Raw genomic sequence first — 16,710 nt, forward strand, 5'->3', positions numbered from 1 at the left:
ATCTATATTTTAAAATATACTGCAATATACAAAAATGACAATGATATACATTTTAAAATATATTTTTACTCATATTGTAATATGAATTCTAAAATATATCTTACAGTATAACTAGTGTTTTAAAATACTATACTACTGTATAATAAAATGCAATCTCAGTTGTATACACAGGACTTCTTCCTAAAGGGAAGATTTATGATGGACTAGAGAGAAAATGCATCAGGAATTTAATGTGTGATAACCAATCTTGACAGGTCAGCTCTGTGTAATCATTCATAGCCGTTCAGGGACGCCAAATATGTAACCATAGCCGGCCCAGGGACGCCAAAAATGTAATCAATGCCGGCTCAGGGACGCCAAATATGTAATGTAGTGGCTCTCTGAAGGCACCAGTTCTGTAGGGTTTGGGCATTTACTGAGACAATTATTAATTGTAGCAGTAAATCACAAAGCTGATTCTTTTGATGGCTTTAGAATCCAACCATGCGACATAACTCAAACAAAGCACACACAGAGGTGCTAATACACGAGGATACATTTATTAATACATAGAATATGCATGTAAAACTAACAGATCTTATCGAGAGGGTTATCAGAATACAAAAGATATATATTCATTCAGTTACAAAGTGTTACACATATCAAGAGGACATACGTTCAGTATATCATTCATTTAGACAGTTTCGTAAATGAACTTGGTTATAACTTCTACATTAGATACTCAAAACAAGCACATAACTCTAAATTGATTAAATTGATATCAACTGGTTGGGATAACAATTGAATTCTCGAGCTGTAATGCATTGAAGTTGAATACTCATCCAATCTCTGGGGATTCAGATCTCCTGCGGGCACAAAGAAACAGTTTTAGGCTGTTGCTGTCCAATCCGCGCTCTCTGGCTCGGTGCCAGGCTGTGCTGTGCGGCTTGCGACGGTGCGCTGCTGATGCTTACTGGCCGGCTAGTTAGTGTTAGTGCGCACAGGAGAAAAGATGACTGTGGGTCCCAGCAAGTCAGGGAGAGGACCGGTTCGTTCCTGATGAAGAGCTAGTTCTGAATAGTGATTCAGCTGTCCACAGTTCCGACCTGTTCACGAGGCCTGCTACTGGTGCTAACCTCGGGTGGATCCTCTGGTTACTCTCTGGCAACCTCCGCTCTAGACTCTTAGAACAAAGCAAAGTTCTGGCACTCGGACACACTGGCCGTTCCGTTGTTGTCCGGGCTGAGTCTCAGGATGGTCAGGAGGCGCGCTGCGAGAATGTCCTGCCCTTGGGAGCCTTCTGCTTCTGGGCAGTCCTGACCTGGAATTCTCCTTTGAATTCCCTTTAGAATTGTCCACTGAATCTCACTTAATCTTCCCTTCTGAATCTCTGTGTTGCCTGTTTTTACCTGGAGGAACTTCAGCGCGTTGATTGGCTGAAAGTTCCATGGGCATCAGAGTCCCACGTGGGTTACTCGGCCCTACCAGTCCCTGATTGGTTGATCAAGGTGAGATATGAGTCACTTACTCCTGACACTTAGGAATGCAGTCCAGATGTCTATCTGGCACTCCCTAGACAGATAGGCGCCAATGGATGACCATTGATCATGATAGCCAGGCTTAGCTAAGTGCATCCCCCTTTGGGAGCTGTCCTTATCAAAGGAACCTTAAATCAGCCTACATGAATAGTTTCTCTGTGGCTGCACCACAGAGATGAACAGAGAAATGGGGCCTCATTTGGGAAAGCTCAGAAACACTTAATTCTGCCTTATTAATAAGCCTTGCTGCTACATCTAATAAGATGTAGCGGCAAGGCTATATAGCTATACGATTCATGTATAGGTATGAATCGGTCTGGTGATACTCAGACACTTTCGCTTCCTTAGTTTTACCAAAACAGCACTGTTAAACGGTAAGCGTTTGGCTTCTATGGTGTACAAACTGCTGGAAAAGTTAGCATAGAAGCAATACTTAGGAACTGAGGAGGCCTTTTGAGATCATGAGTACTTGCAAAAGTATCCAGATCCTTCTTAAGGTTTCTCAGTTTGTGAAAGTGCAAATTGATACTCATCCGTTTCTAAATCTTGATTAAAACCCACATGCTCAGACTGAAGAAATCACAGAAAATCCATGCAAAACCTGAAGAAAAAAAACTGAAATGCTGATTGCATAAATACTGAGACCCACAAAATCAACACTGGCTGGAAGCATTTGAATAAGGTTACTAACTTTTTACTTTAACAGCACACATTTTCCCTGATTACCCTTAATGCAGTAGTTCTCATTTTTTAGACAAAGTACCACCTATAAGTCATCTGCTCATAGGAACTCCAGAAAATCTCAATAACCAATATGAGCATGTGTGCATGCACACACACATCCACAAACTTTATTTGATATAGCACCTTTAAAGGTGGTTTCTCAAAGCACTTGACAGAATGACAAAAGGAACAATTAAAAATAAACCATAAAAAAGCACCATTTCAGTGAGAGGGGAGAACCTGTTCGGTCAAGCCTTGATACAATTCATAACCAAGTCTAAGAGACTTTAAATCCTCAGGCATTTTCTTGATGGCTAAGGCCTCCCAGTGGATGCTGCAGTTCATATCTGGAGCAACGCCTCCAATTTGTGCAACTGCACTGCTGTGTCAGCTTGTCATCACTCTAGCACCCTCTGTACAAACTCCCACGGATTTTATCCAGTCGATGCTATTCATTCAGAAGCTGAAATATGGGCTCTCCTGTAGTTCTTGTTGGTAGCAGCTTACAGAACAAAGTCCTCATGGGACATACCCTCAAACCCATATTGAACATAAACATGCAAATTGGCCAAATCAATGACATTTATTGACTCATCTAATTGCAGTGAAAAGCATCTGCTCATCTTAACAGGCTCCATCAGCGTACTTTTGATATAATCCACCATATCAATAATTTTATGAGCAACTGTCTTTCAGACACCAGCCTTTTCCTCCATACATAATACACACTAGCTCTTTTGCTAATGGTAAACAAAGCTCTTCACAAGTAGTGTGGGGCTTACCTGCTTTAGCAATGCAGAAGCTTGAATTTCTCCCCGTTTCCATTTCAGGAGTCTCAGAAGTTGGTTTATTTCATGCGCATGGGAGTGGAACAGAGACTCTGTATTTTTCTCTAATTAACCTACAACATATCTTAAATATTTTGCTCTGTGTTGTACCTTTGTTTTTAGATTTGACTTCTCAAAGCTCACCATTATAACAGTGTTCTAGGAATATGAAAACTGTGCAACATTTATAATTTCTTCCAAACAGCTTACTAGGACGCCATGTGTTCAAATCAACACACAAGAATAACTTTGCCCACAAGGTTTATTGACATACAGAACCCATAGCTTAGTGCATTTATTTGAATGGAAAAGGCACTTGACTGAATGTGAACTAGAGACAGTGAAGGGTAAGGAAATCTATCACCTGCTCCAACTACTAGCTGGCACTCCAGTTTACAATACAGGCACTTTTAAAGCAGTCTCTCCCCTGTTTAAAAAAAAAAGCTCAGGTCATTCAATTTTGCCTTGCAAAACTCTTCCATCATAGCAGCTTTTTTTGCAGGGAGATGCTAATTCACTCCAGTTCATCATGGTGTTGGGTAGCTTCCTTAATCACCTGCCAAAAAGAAAACCCATTTGAGAAGACACAGCAAGAACCAAATAGCAGAAAGAGGTTGGGGAGCAGGCACACAAGATATAGGCTGAGCTGTAATGGCCCTCAATTTGCATGGAACCAAATTGAATCCAAGGAAGGGACACTGCTGTTCCAGTCCATTAATAATGGCCTGTGGAGGGAGAAGAAGTCTAGGACATGTTTATTAATCTGTTGGCCAAGATTGCCCACGTCTGTCCCAAACTCTTGACCAGAGATTAAAAATACAGTCATCCAGATATTGGAATATCTAATTACAAAGAAGAAACCTAATTACAATTAAAGTTTTTAAAAACTACTCAAAGGTAGTCTTGGAATCCAAGGTTGGAATTGTCCAGCCAGGAAGTTCTATGGTGCCTTTTATACACTTGAGACCCCACATTAGGGAGTTCTGGATCTTTCAGATCATTCTTGATTCATTTGAAGTCATGCCTAGAATTCCACACCATTGCATGTGGTCTCAAGGAGTTTAGAGGATTACAAACCTCATTTTGTACAATTAAGCCACAAGCAGAACATTGCTTGATCTTTGAGAAGGATAAAAAGCATAATATACAGCCATATCATTGATTCTTAAATAAGTTGCTCATTTTATCACTTGTACATACATGAGCATCTTTGGTTTCAATGGTCTTTATCACAGCCTTCTTGGTAAAGGAATCAGTCTTGGACCTGGATTCTTGGCTGGTTTCTAGGAAAGAAATTCAAGAAGCTAGTTAACAGAAGTCAAGGATAAGTGTTGGCTAGAATCTAAAACGCTGCTTGGTCCATCCCACTTGCGGTGTCAAGTGATTCTTGACACTGTTCGGTGTGGCTTTAACCTCTACTTGCTTCTTTGCAGGCATGGTCCAGTCTCATTGAGGACTCCAGTGGGAGAGAGCAAGCCAATATTGGCCATGGCAGCCAACCACACCCTGCACACACCCATCATGCTACACTGTTACCATGGAAACTGGCATCTACCAGCTTTTTATATCCAAGCCTGCATCGAGCATTTTAGACTTGGTCTGAACACGCACAATACTCAAGGCTCTTGTACAAAGTAGTAATCAAGTCTGCTTGAAGTGTTGCATGGAACTCCCTCAAGATTGCAATTCATGTTTGTCTTGTTCTCTGCAATGATGGGAACCCCAGCAAGCTCAATTACCACATCTCCACTTGGACCTTGGCTTCCATCCTCCCTGCTCGACCCTCACTCCTTTCTCACAGACTTTGGACGGTTTAGTTCCCAATTCCCTAGCTTGCTACAGCACCCCATCTGCTGGCACAGTTGAAACAGCAGCTGTCCCATTTTGCCTCCTCCTCCAGTGTGGGTTTCTTACATCTCAGATCTGCTTCTGCTGCTTGAGGTGAACCGAATGACAGTGAGCAGGAGTCCCACTCATTTTTACCAACAAAATTGCAGAACTTTTCCTGCATAATTTACATCTCACAAGTCCAGGGTCTTCATGTTCTTGGAGCTATAGCTTGTATTTTTCCCCTGTCAGCCAACCAGAGGTCACTGAAAAACCAATTACCTGGCATTCTGACATGGACACTAGGCTAGCCTACGGGTATAATAATAATAAACTTTATTTATATAGTACCTTTAAAGGTGGCTTCTCAAAGCGCTTTACAGGATGATAATAACAATAAATAAGAAGACTACAACAATAAATAAGAATTTCACAAGACAGGACACAATTATAATTACAACAATACAACAATAGAGGAGACCGTGGAAGATGGTATTAAGAAGAGCAGAGGGGTGAAGAATGGAACCAGTTAAGTAAAGGCTTTTCTGAAAAGGAGGGTTTTGAGTCTGGATTTGAAGGAGTTTAGAGAAGGTGACTCTCTAATATCCTTGGGCAAGGAGTTCCAGAGCTTGGGGGCATAGCAGGAGAAGGCCCTGTCGCCCATACAATGTAGACGGGCTTGGGGGACAGTAAGGAGGGCAGAATTTGAAGAGCGGAGTTTGCGAGGTTGGGGAGTAGGGCGATAAAAGTTCAGACAGGTATTGAGGTGCCAAGCCATGTAAAGCCTTGTAGGTGAGCATGAGGATTTTAAAGTCTACGCGGAATTTGACCGGAAGCCAGTGCAAGGACTCCAGGATAGGAGTAATGTGAACACTTGCACTAGATCTGGTCAGGATTCTGGCTGCTGAATTTTGGACATACTGCAGCTTGTTCAGAGTAGATTTAGATACCCCAGGGAGCAGAGTATTGCAGTAGTCAATTCGAGAGAATACAAATATGTTGATCAGCTTTTCAGCCACAGTTAATGATAGCATAGGGCGTAGTCTTGCGATATTTCCAAGGTGAAAAAAAGATGTTTTGACAGTATGCTGTACATGTGGGTCGAATGTTAAGCCAGAATCGAATATAACCCCAAGGTTTTTCAATTTTGATTGGAGCTCAAGTACAGAGCCATCTACAGACAGGGTTACAGGACTGGCTTTACGAAGTTGATGGGGGGTACCAATAAGCATGACTTCAGTCTTGTCACAGTTAAGATGAAGGAAGTTTTGAGTCATCCAAATTTTTATGTCAGAGATGCAATTAGATAGAATAGAGACAGCCACATCAGTGTCGGGTTTGGTATGGATGTATATTTGAGTATCGTCAGCGTAAAAATGAAAGCTGAGGCCATGTGATCTTAAAAGCTGACCAAGTGGGAACATGTAAATGCTGAAGAGCAAGGGGCCCAGTATTGAGCCCTGAGGGACACCAGACTTGACAAGACCAATTTCAGACCTGTACCCATTGAGAGAGACAAAGTGACCGCGATCGGTGAGGTAAGACTTAAACCATTTGAGGGCAGTGTCAGAGACTCCAAACACAGTCTCGAGACGAGAAAGCAAGATGTTATGGTCAACAGTGTCAAAGGCAGCACTGAGATCAAGAAGGATGAGTATGGAAAGAGAACCAGAATCAGAAGCTATTAGGAGATCGTTGGTGACTTTGACTAGGGCGGTTTCTGTGCTGTGAAGTTGACGGAAGCCAGATTGGAGGGGTTCGAAAAGGTTGTTTGTCATGAGGTGGTTATGTAACTGAAGTGTGACAGCACGTTCTAGAATTTTAGAGAGAAAGGGTAAGTTGGAGATGGGGCGAAAGTTGTTAAGATTGTCGAGAGCCATGTTAGGCTTCTTTGGCACTGGGGTAATAGCAGCAGTTTTGAGGACCGTTGGTACAATGCCGGTGCTCAAGGATTCATGTATTATATTGAGGACAATGGGACAGAGAGAAGAGAAACAGGACTGGAATAAAGTGGTGGGAATGGGATCTAAAATAGATGTGGTGGGTTTCATGCGCGTAACTAGTTTGTTTAGGGATGCTGAGTCAAGAAGAGAGAAGCTGGAGAGACGGGAACCAGAGAAGTTGGATGAGGAGGGAGGAGGTGTGGAAATTATATCCGTAGTGGAGAGAATGTGATGCCGGATGTTGTCAATCTTAGAACTAAAGAAATCTAAGAATGTGTTGCAAAGTTGTGATGAGGCAGGTAATGTGGTGGGGCAGTTTGGCTTGAGCAGTCTGTTGATGGTGGAGAAAAGATGTCTGGGATTGTTTTGGTGATTTTCAATGTGAGAGAAGTAGGTGGATCTAGCAGACTCTATAGTAACCTTATAATCAGATAAGTAATCTCTCCAGGCCTGATAATGTACATTTAGGCCGGAAAGACGCCACCTACGCTCAAGTTTGCGAGAGGCTGCCTTCATGAAACGCAGATGGTCATTGTACCAGGGGGCAGGGCGAGAGAAGGAGATGGTTCGAGTTTTTAAAGGAGCAAAGGTGTCGAGGGTAGATAAAAGAGCATTGTCAAGTAACTGTATAAAATTCCCACAAGACAGTCCGACATGACCATGTAATGTTAACTGCAACCCAACAGCCTCTTTTAAAAAGCTCACCACTTCTGAACAAAATGATATAGCCATGATCGTTTTGGGTCAATTAATTAAACGGAAAACAAAATATCCATGACTGTAGGAACCCTGAGAGGGAAATGAAAGTTTGTTTCACATGGGAATAAAATCATTAATTCAGTGCTTCTCCCCCCATGATAAAGAGATCCAAGTTCTTTAAACTATCGGCACCTTGCAAAACAAGCTTGATGGTCACCAGAGTTGTGGAGTACAATGAAAGAACCACCAACATACCAATTTGATGGACAATGACACACCTCTAAAAACACAGGATCCAATTGATGGCAGATACTACCAGGATGACTGCATTTATGTTTTGGTCTTCGGCCGAGTTTAGATGCATCTTTGTTCAACTTTCATATTCACGAAAATAGTGCATTCCCCACTTGTAAGGGGGGCGCGAGTTCATTGATGTACATCTTTGAACACTTAACCACCCCCCCAACATTTATTACAAAAATGAATGCCTTACCTCTTAGATTTAGAGATGAAAACATAGGACCTGGGGTTGCAATTCTACAAGGAGGACAAAGTTTCACAATTAAATGCAAGAAGGTTGTCATGTTGTGTGGCTATACCAAACCCAGTTACCCACTCCAGCAACAGGGGTTCACAACTAAACGAAAACATTTTAAAAGCAAATTTTACCAATTTTCTTCCAAGTAGTCTAGGCCTTGGTTCCAGGATGTAAACTGGGTAAAGCTTTAAAAAGGGGCTGAAATCTTTTGTTCCACATGTGAACCGATTTGTTCAAGCTGCTTATCCAGACCCTCTGACAAAGGATTATTTGTGGTGAATCATAGGGACCAAGGCTGAGCTACTGTACATCCTAGATGGCATACCAGGATATTGCATTGCTAGTTTAGAGACTTAACCATAATAAGCATGTTGAGAGGTACTATGACCTAATAAGTTTCTCTTTTAGGTACCTCATTTGAGGTCAAACAACCAGAGCAGCACCCTGGAGTATACAACTGCTATACTGTCCCCCCTTTTGTCCAGAAATCCTAGAAACTCAAGTTTTGGCCACAGACCAGTAACTATTCGTGCCTTTATGAAACTTTACACAACTTTAAATTAACACATTGTAGTTTTGCTTTACCATAATCAAAACAAGTTTTTGCTATATTACCAGTGTAGAAAAAAAAAGCATGACAAAAACTGATTGTACAAAAAGCATCCCTAGAGACTTCATGAAAAGGACTAAAAAGGGAGAGGGCTGTGCTCACCGGCTTTCCTCCCCCTCCAGAAGCTTTCTGTAGGTAGCTATCTCCATGTCCAGAGCCATCTTTACATTAAGCAGGTCCTGGTAGTCGCGCAGGTGACGGGCCATCTCATCTTTCATGTTGCGGATGTCAGCCTCCAAGTGGGCAATGGTGTCCTGGGATCTGGATGATTCCAAGGCAAAGTTTTCCTCCACCTCATGCATCTGGCGTTCCAGAGACTCATTCTGGAAATGAATTTCAGAATTTACTACATGCCAGAAACCTTGCAGCATTTTCATAATCTGTTCACTAAACTACATGTACTTCCAATTTAAGAGACTTTCCCCACACTGAAAAATGAAGGAATACAGTATGTACAAGATCTTAATCCCCTTGTTTGGCCTACAAGCAGATACTGCAGGAAAGCACAAAAGAAAGGATTTACATGAATAGGGACCTACACCTGGTAAAGTGGAATATATTCAAGTCCAGTATTCAGAGCAGTGGAGCAATAGTATGGTTGCCAAATAGAAAATGACAATGGGTGAAAGGGTTCAAGAACTTTTCTGGACAAAAATTACCCCAAAAGGTAGTTTCAGAGGCCCTTGTAAAAAAGGCAACATCATTTGCAAGCATCCCACTAGTACTGGAGCCATGCAAGTTGCTTACAGTTCCCTTGAGTGCATGCACTTCACAGGTGAGAGCTTGCACCTGTCGGCGATACTCAGTGGACTCCTGTTTGGCCTGGAGAAGGGCTTCATTATTACGGGCAGCAGCCTCCGTAAGGTCCGCAAACTGCAAGAAATTCATTCATTGAATAAGACTGTTGACCAAAAAATACTGAACAATGTGGTATTGGATCATGAGCCAAGACCCAAGAGACCATTTGGCAATCTATTTCCTCATTCTTTGCATTTATAAGTTACCTAAAGTCATACTTTTAAGAGGGGAAAAACATGCTACAAATGAGGATTTAGATGGTACAAGTGCATTATTTAGAACTAAAGAGGTGCCTCATAACATTAAGCAATAGAAAACGAGTTTATCCACATAAGGAAACATAAATATGCTATAGATGACTGCGATATAGTTGAAACCCCAAGTCCTGGGATAAGCTCACTTCTGAGCTTTAAGCCACCGGGTGGCTAGCTACCTACAGTCTGAGAATCCTCATGTGCAGGGAAGGGAGACCAACCTTGGACTTGTACCATTCTTCCACTTCAGCAATGTTCTTCGATGCTAGAGATTCATACTGTGTGCGTACATCACGAAGAGCTACTGTGAGGTCTGGTTTGACCACATCCATGTCAATCTGGACATGCTGATGCCGAATCTGGGCTTGCAGCTCAGCCACTTCCTGTGAAAAGCATTATAATTCAGCTACACTCACCAGAAGACTACTCTGCAAGCAAATTGTAGCTTACTCCTGCCCCAAAATAGAAGCGGGCATTAATCTGGCTTTATTCCCTTAAAAGGTTCTTTGCAACATCAATACATAACTATTGTTTCCCTCTCCCAACACCTTAAAATCAAGTTGATAGGAACTCACTTCATCATGGAGTTTCTTCAAAAAGGCAATTTCCTCCTGCAGGGATTCCACCTTACGCTCCAGATCCAGACGGGCCAGAGACGCATGGTCAACATCCTAATTAAATTAGATTTCATAAGGATTTACGTGCCTCCATTGAAAGACTTGTGCCTATAATGTGGCGCAACTGCACTAAAAGCCTCATTTCTGTTAATCCAATGATGAGCATGCAGCATTACAAGCACAAACCATCAGTATTTATTTCTTCACAAGACACCACCAAACAGGAGTTGTGGCATTTTAAAAAAACTTAAAGCAGTCTAAACTGCCAATACTGCCCTGTAGTTTTAATCACTAGATAAATCTCAGCTTTAAGATGGCTAGTACCATATTACATTATGGAAGTTGTATTTAAGAGTCTCGTTCAGACCTAAAACATTTATTGGCATTGGTGTAAGCAGGCGAGGTGTAGTTAATGTACCCAGTAGGTTTGTCATTTATAGGATTTAACCATTTTGCTAGTTGAATGTGCAAAACACATGGCTCCCTGCCCATGCCAGCAGTCCTGCTCTCAACAGGTAGGCTGTCTAAGGAACTGCATGTCAGCTACATCTACAACCCTGATACGTGATGCAACTGGACTTGATGGGACTCTAAACCCAGAACTGCTTCAGTCCTGAACCAGAGTGATTTATGACAACTTAGTCTCTTTAGCCTTCTTGCTTTGCATAGAAGAGCTTGGTTCAAAGACCTTTTCCCGAAGTCCATTAACATCCATGGATTGCTGTGCAAATCTATTGAACTATTCTAGTTAAGTGATCTAGACTAGGAACTTGCTACAAACAGAAGCACTGGACACCAGCATGACACCATCTTGAGGTGCAGACAGGATGAAGATGAAGACAGCACTTCATGACTAGTTATTTCAACTCCAGTCATGAGAGGATTCAAAGTGGAAGTTAGCAGTTAACCTCACCGGCACAATGTCATAATATGAACAAGACTTCATGCACTAGATCACATGGCACTGCCCCTACATTTCTGCAGGTTACAAGGGACATCAAGACACTCCAAACCCTAACATTGACAGATTAACATGGGTTTTTATGAAAGCATTAATACCAGAGGCAATTTGCTTGACCTTATACCATATGGCTAAATTCCATAGGACCACTGCAGTTGTCAAGAATGTGCCCTTTTACCTGGCAGTTTAGATTCTATGGACTTGGTCTAGATCTGCACTTAACTAACTGCTAAATGGACCAGTTGATCAGATTACACTAGTATCTGGGATATACTGTTGCGACAATAGTTCTCATGCAGACTAAAAAAAATCAGTTCTAAAAGTCCATGTTTGAAGTTCAATGTACTGTAGAGGCATTTCATATCTAAAAAAAAAAAGATCAGAAACAAGACAAAGAAAGCACTTCAAAATGCAACTACTAAAAGAAACTGGGAGCTACAGCTGTAGATTAAAGCGTTACTGTTTTCAAAAGATGCAAATTTTCATCTTTGAAGACGGAATCGCTTTGCAATCACGGACACGACAAACGAGAGCTGTGGCGGCGGCGATTTAAAGTTGGTGGATCGCCAATAAGACGCTCTTTTTGGCTACAGCAGACGTGCAGCAAGTTATTGAACCCAACTGCACTACTGCTGGCGAAGATCGCATACTTGTCTGAAACTCTGCAGGTTGTTCTCGGCTTCCTCTCGAAGACGCATTTCATCCTGGATTCTGAAAGAGAGGAAAGCTCTTACGTCAGGGAAGTAGGAGAATTAAAACTCGCTGGCGCCTTCGTTTGAAAGGGAAAGACCGCAAGAACCCACGAGCAAATAGCAACCTGGGTTACCGAGGAGTTTGTCGTTTTCTTTCGGCGAAAACGGATGCAACTATAAACCCCCCTAAGTTTTTGGAACTCCTGCATCTTATGGGCATTTGATGCATCAGGAGTTAACTGCAGCGAAAGTCAATACAGCACTTGCCTCCCGGTTTATGCATCGTGCGCTGCAAAACAGAAATGAGCGACTGAGCTCCTCTGATTTGAGACTCGCCATTTTAAAGTCCCCGGATTAAGTGCTGATTTAGTATGCAATTAACCCCAGTGATTAACGTAATTTAAACAGGTCGGAAATACTGAAAACCGCTTAGTTTAAAATGTCACTTAAATACCCAATACCTTAGTTATCTTCGCAATAGAAACTGGATGGAATGATAGGACACAGTGTAGAGATATCGCCAAATATCATATACTGCAGGCTTATTGCTAGTTTTAAACAGTTTGATCAGATCACTTCAGTCCTCACTGTGGTGTCAATCAGGGTTACTTACTTCTCCCTGAGCCTCTGGAGATCATCATCTAAGTTATCACGCATGACCTCCACCCTGGCTTTGTCGGTGGTGAGCTGGTCCACTTGCCCACGAAGCTCTCTCATCTCCTCTTTATAGAGGTCTCCAACGCAGGAGATGCCCTTGCCCTGCAACTGCTCCAGCTCCGCTAGCAGGATCTTGTTCTGCTGCTCCAGAAAGCACACCTTCTCGATATAACTGACGAACCTGTCGTTGAGGTGCTGCATCTCCGCCTTCTCGTTGGATTTATTGGCTTTAAAATCGGTTATAACGGCATCGGATAAGACGAAGTCTGAGGTTTCCGTAAACAGCCTGGGCATCGTAGCGCTGGACCGGAGCCTACTGGTGTTGGTCGCATAGATGGCGGGGGTAGCAGACATGCTGTAGGATACCCTGGATCGAATCGGACTGGAATACCGGCGGCTTGAGAAAGAAGTACTAGGAGCGATAGATCTCTCCCCACCAAACATCCTTTTGTAGGAAGATTGCCTTGTAGTTACACTGGACATTTTGTGATCCTCCTCCTTGTTGCTTTATGCTCTTTTCTTTTAGGACGTCGGCAAGCTTACAGAGCCACTCAAACACCCGCTACTCCAGCAGATCAGGTCCAGTGAAGTCCAGTAGCCCTGCCCTCCTGTTTTTATAGTCCGTTCATTATGCAAATTGGATAACGGTACCTGGGGTTGATTGACGTCCCGGGGAACCAGTTAAAGAGCTGAAAGAGGAGACCAGCGGTTTGGACACATACTACTACTAATGTAGTTCAGGTGGGTAGTTGCGTCAGCATGCGTAGTCTGCAAAGGAACAAGCGATAGGTTTATTCCATGCTGAAAAGAGAAGAGAGAAAACACATGTTTCGGCTGTGTGAGCAGCTTGTATTTTCTCTCTTCTCTTTTCAGCATGGAATAAACCTATCGCTTGTTCCTTTACTGTTAATGTATACGAGCACATCTCGTCGCTCTGAGTGTTAAACCACTTCAGAAATACGTCGTGGAGTTTTCTGGGTGGAAAATACAACTAGCTTAGTAAAGGGAGAACGAATAGCGTAAATGGGTTATTGGCTTTTACTTCCCTGTCGAACCCTTTCAAAGTTTTTTATTTTCTCACTCACATAAAAACGAGATATAACCTCATGAACCTTTTAGTCGCAGAACGAAACATATCAGTGGTTTCCTTTCCCTTATGAGTCACATTTGTTGAATCCATTTTCAACTTGATTTAGATATTATACCGATAGTATACCGATACTGTACATTCATAGCGCATATTATAATTTTAGTTAGGCCGTCATCAGTAGATATGCTAAAGAAAGGATATGTCTGCAAAACCGCAATACTTTACAGCAATAATAAAGAAGAAAGTTTAAAATATATTAAAATGTTTATTCTTCAAATAGATATACAGTAAATATGTACAGAGTACAGACTACTTAATTCCTTATACACTCATCCTTCGCTATATGAGCAGAACTGGGTCCAACATTTCTGGTTGAAGGCGAGAACCTGCGATACGAACACTAAGTTCCCTGGAGATTTGCTGCCCAAGTACAGATAAAAAGTCCGAAGTGCTCCCAACAGGACAAAAAGAAGGTGTTTAGGTACTTTCCTGCTGTATTTGAATAGCACGGCGACTTTGATTGCTAAGTATTTGTGACAGTATAGTCATCTAACAAAGATAGTATGTATCGCTCGTTTTAGTGATTACTCGTTAAGTGCTTTAACGTGGAATTTGTATTATTATTGGAACGGATTCGGGTACTAGGGCTTGTGCCCTCGCCACTCCCGCCCCAGTTCGTCTACGGGAACAATACCATGAAATTCTTTAGTTTCTGGTTAATACTGTGCTACGCAAAAGCGCCTCTAAGCAGAACAGTTCGCTTCTGCACAACTTGGTTTGCAGTTCAATGTACTGTAGAGGCATTTCATATTTAACGTGCCCACTAAAAACAGCGTTTCAAATGTATCAGCGTTTTGCTGCTGAGGAAAACAAATAGGTGTCAATGTGTAATTGACAATGTTTTTAATACCACGGAGCTAGATACACTTATAGGAAAATGAGAATATCTCGCATGTAAAATAAGATAATTCTCCATAAACTATACCAAATAATTAGCTAAAATAAGACGGGGAAAATATATATATAAAATACATCTATGAATTATCTTTTGAATTTTATTTTCAATGACACGTTAATATAATTTATATTATATTAAAATATACTGCAATATACAAAAATGATGATGATACACATATTTTAAAATATATTTCCTCATATTGTAGTATGTATTCTAAAATATGTTACAGTATATTTTAAATATATTGTAATATATATTCTAAAATATATCTTACAATATATTATACGTTGCATTTTCAAATATATTTTGGAAAATAGATTGCAATATACTAAAATAGCAATAATTTACATATTTTAAAATATATCTTGGTATACTTCAGGATATTTTAATATATTTATCCTTAAAGTATATGATAACATATTTTATGTTACATGATTTAATAATATTAATAATTGCTTACACTTATTTAGCTCTTTTCTGGACACTCCAAAGTGCTTTATAGGTAACGGGGACTCCCCTCCACTACCACCAGTATGCAGCCCCACCTGGATAATGCGATGGCAGCCATAGTGCACCAGAATGCTCACTGCACATCAGCTCTCAGTGGGGAGGAGAACAGAGTGAAGGAGCCAGTTCATAGATGAGGATTATTAGGAGCTCACAATTGGTAAAGGCCAAGAGGAAATCCAATGCCAGGGTTACACCCCTACTCTTTTCAGTGCAATTTATTTTTATATAGCACCTTTCACAACAGGGTTGCCCCAAAGTGCTTAACAATGCAAGTAACCATACATGTTGTGAATACAGAACAGAAAAGACAAGGAGACAATGGAGGAGAAGGAACCAAAAACTCCTTAGTAAGGAGAAAAAATCCCTCTAGGGGTCCAAGGTCAACTGGCTGCCCAACCTCTTTGGGTATGCTAACATTATACAATTAAAAAAGGAAATAAATGAATGAAGGTATTAATCCATCCATCATATCTTCTGTATGTCGGTACTCCATGCAGATCTCTGTTAACCAGCAAAATCCTCCTAAACGATAGCTATATCCACGATGCCCCTCTTGGATCCATGGCAGTGATGCAGCATCCAACTCAGATGGTCCCCTGCCCGGGCGCCATCCGGACATGTGGGGAGGAGAATGGGAGAGTTTGGTCAGAACAGATGTATCTACCTGGTGGGCCAACACAGAGACACACAGTGGCATGTACAGCAGCACCAGTAGCCATGGGTGCAGCAGGCTATACTGTAAGGTGTGAGTAGGCTAGGCTGAAGTAATAGGTTTTCAGTCTAGATTTGAATACTGAGATTGCATTCTGGATATGGGGTGGGAGACTGTTCCCTAAGCTAGGGGCCCTGTAACTAAAGGCTTTACCACCAACAGTTTTTTTTTATTTAATGCGTAGAATATGAAGAAGACCTATATCCTGTGATTTAAGCAGGCGACTTGGATGGTAAACATTAATAAGTTCAATTAGATCAGTGGTTCTCAAACTATGGTACGCAGTGCCGCCAGGTGGTACGCCATATGACCCTGGAACTTTGTTGTGTGCACTGAAAAATTGGGACGAGTTTTCATATTTTGTATTTGAATAAAATTAGTTTGTGTCAAATACGCAGCCTACTTACTACGATACAGCTTGCGCTAATACTTGAGTGGACACAAGAGCTACAATGTAATTCTATACCACTCTATAGGAATATGTGCTACGAATATAAGTGACCAATTTGTTCTCCAGCAAATAGGGAGTTAGGAGAATGTGTATGATTTTGGAACAATGCCAATGTTGTAAGCACAGGAAAGCATAGATATGTGTGCTACGAACGTTGGCAATCTTGTGAGCACAGGAAAGTGTGATAGATTGAAAAAAAATTAAAAACTGTTCTAGGTTAATTTGAGAAAAATACACAGAGCGTCTCTATGTTTCTCTCCCATGCGCATGAAATAAAAACTTCTTTTAACTTTTGAGACAAACTCCTGCAACAGAAATGGAGTGGT

General features: G+C 41.5%; 1 protein-coding gene across 1 annotated transcript; it reads right to left on the reverse strand.

Annotated features, from left to right (window-relative positions):
• Positions 1–3,311: 3,311 nt before the first annotated feature.
• On the reverse strand, positions 3,312–13,226 carry LOC138225069 (vimentin-like). Its single transcript, XM_069183890.1, has 9 exons — positions 12,620–13,226; positions 11,965–12,025; positions 10,312–10,407; positions 9,958–10,119; positions 9,432–9,557; positions 8,787–9,007; positions 8,030–8,073; positions 4,268–4,350; positions 3,312–3,623 (listed from the first exon to the last, which is right to left on the reverse strand). The coding sequence occupies exons 1-9, from the start codon at positions 13,144–13,146 to the stop codon at positions 3,582–3,584; spliced, it is 1,362 nt and encodes a 453-aa protein (XP_069039991.1). The 5' UTR covers positions 13,147–13,226; the 3' UTR covers positions 3,312–3,581.
• Between the last annotated feature and the right edge of the window lie 3,484 nt (positions 13,227–16,710).

Source organism: Lepisosteus oculatus, chromosome 25 (assembly GCF_040954835.1).
Source record: "Lepisosteus oculatus isolate fLepOcu1 chromosome 25, fLepOcu1.hap2, whole genome shotgun sequence".
Taxonomy (NCBI): domain Eukaryota; kingdom Metazoa; phylum Chordata; class Actinopteri; order Semionotiformes; family Lepisosteidae; genus Lepisosteus; species Lepisosteus oculatus.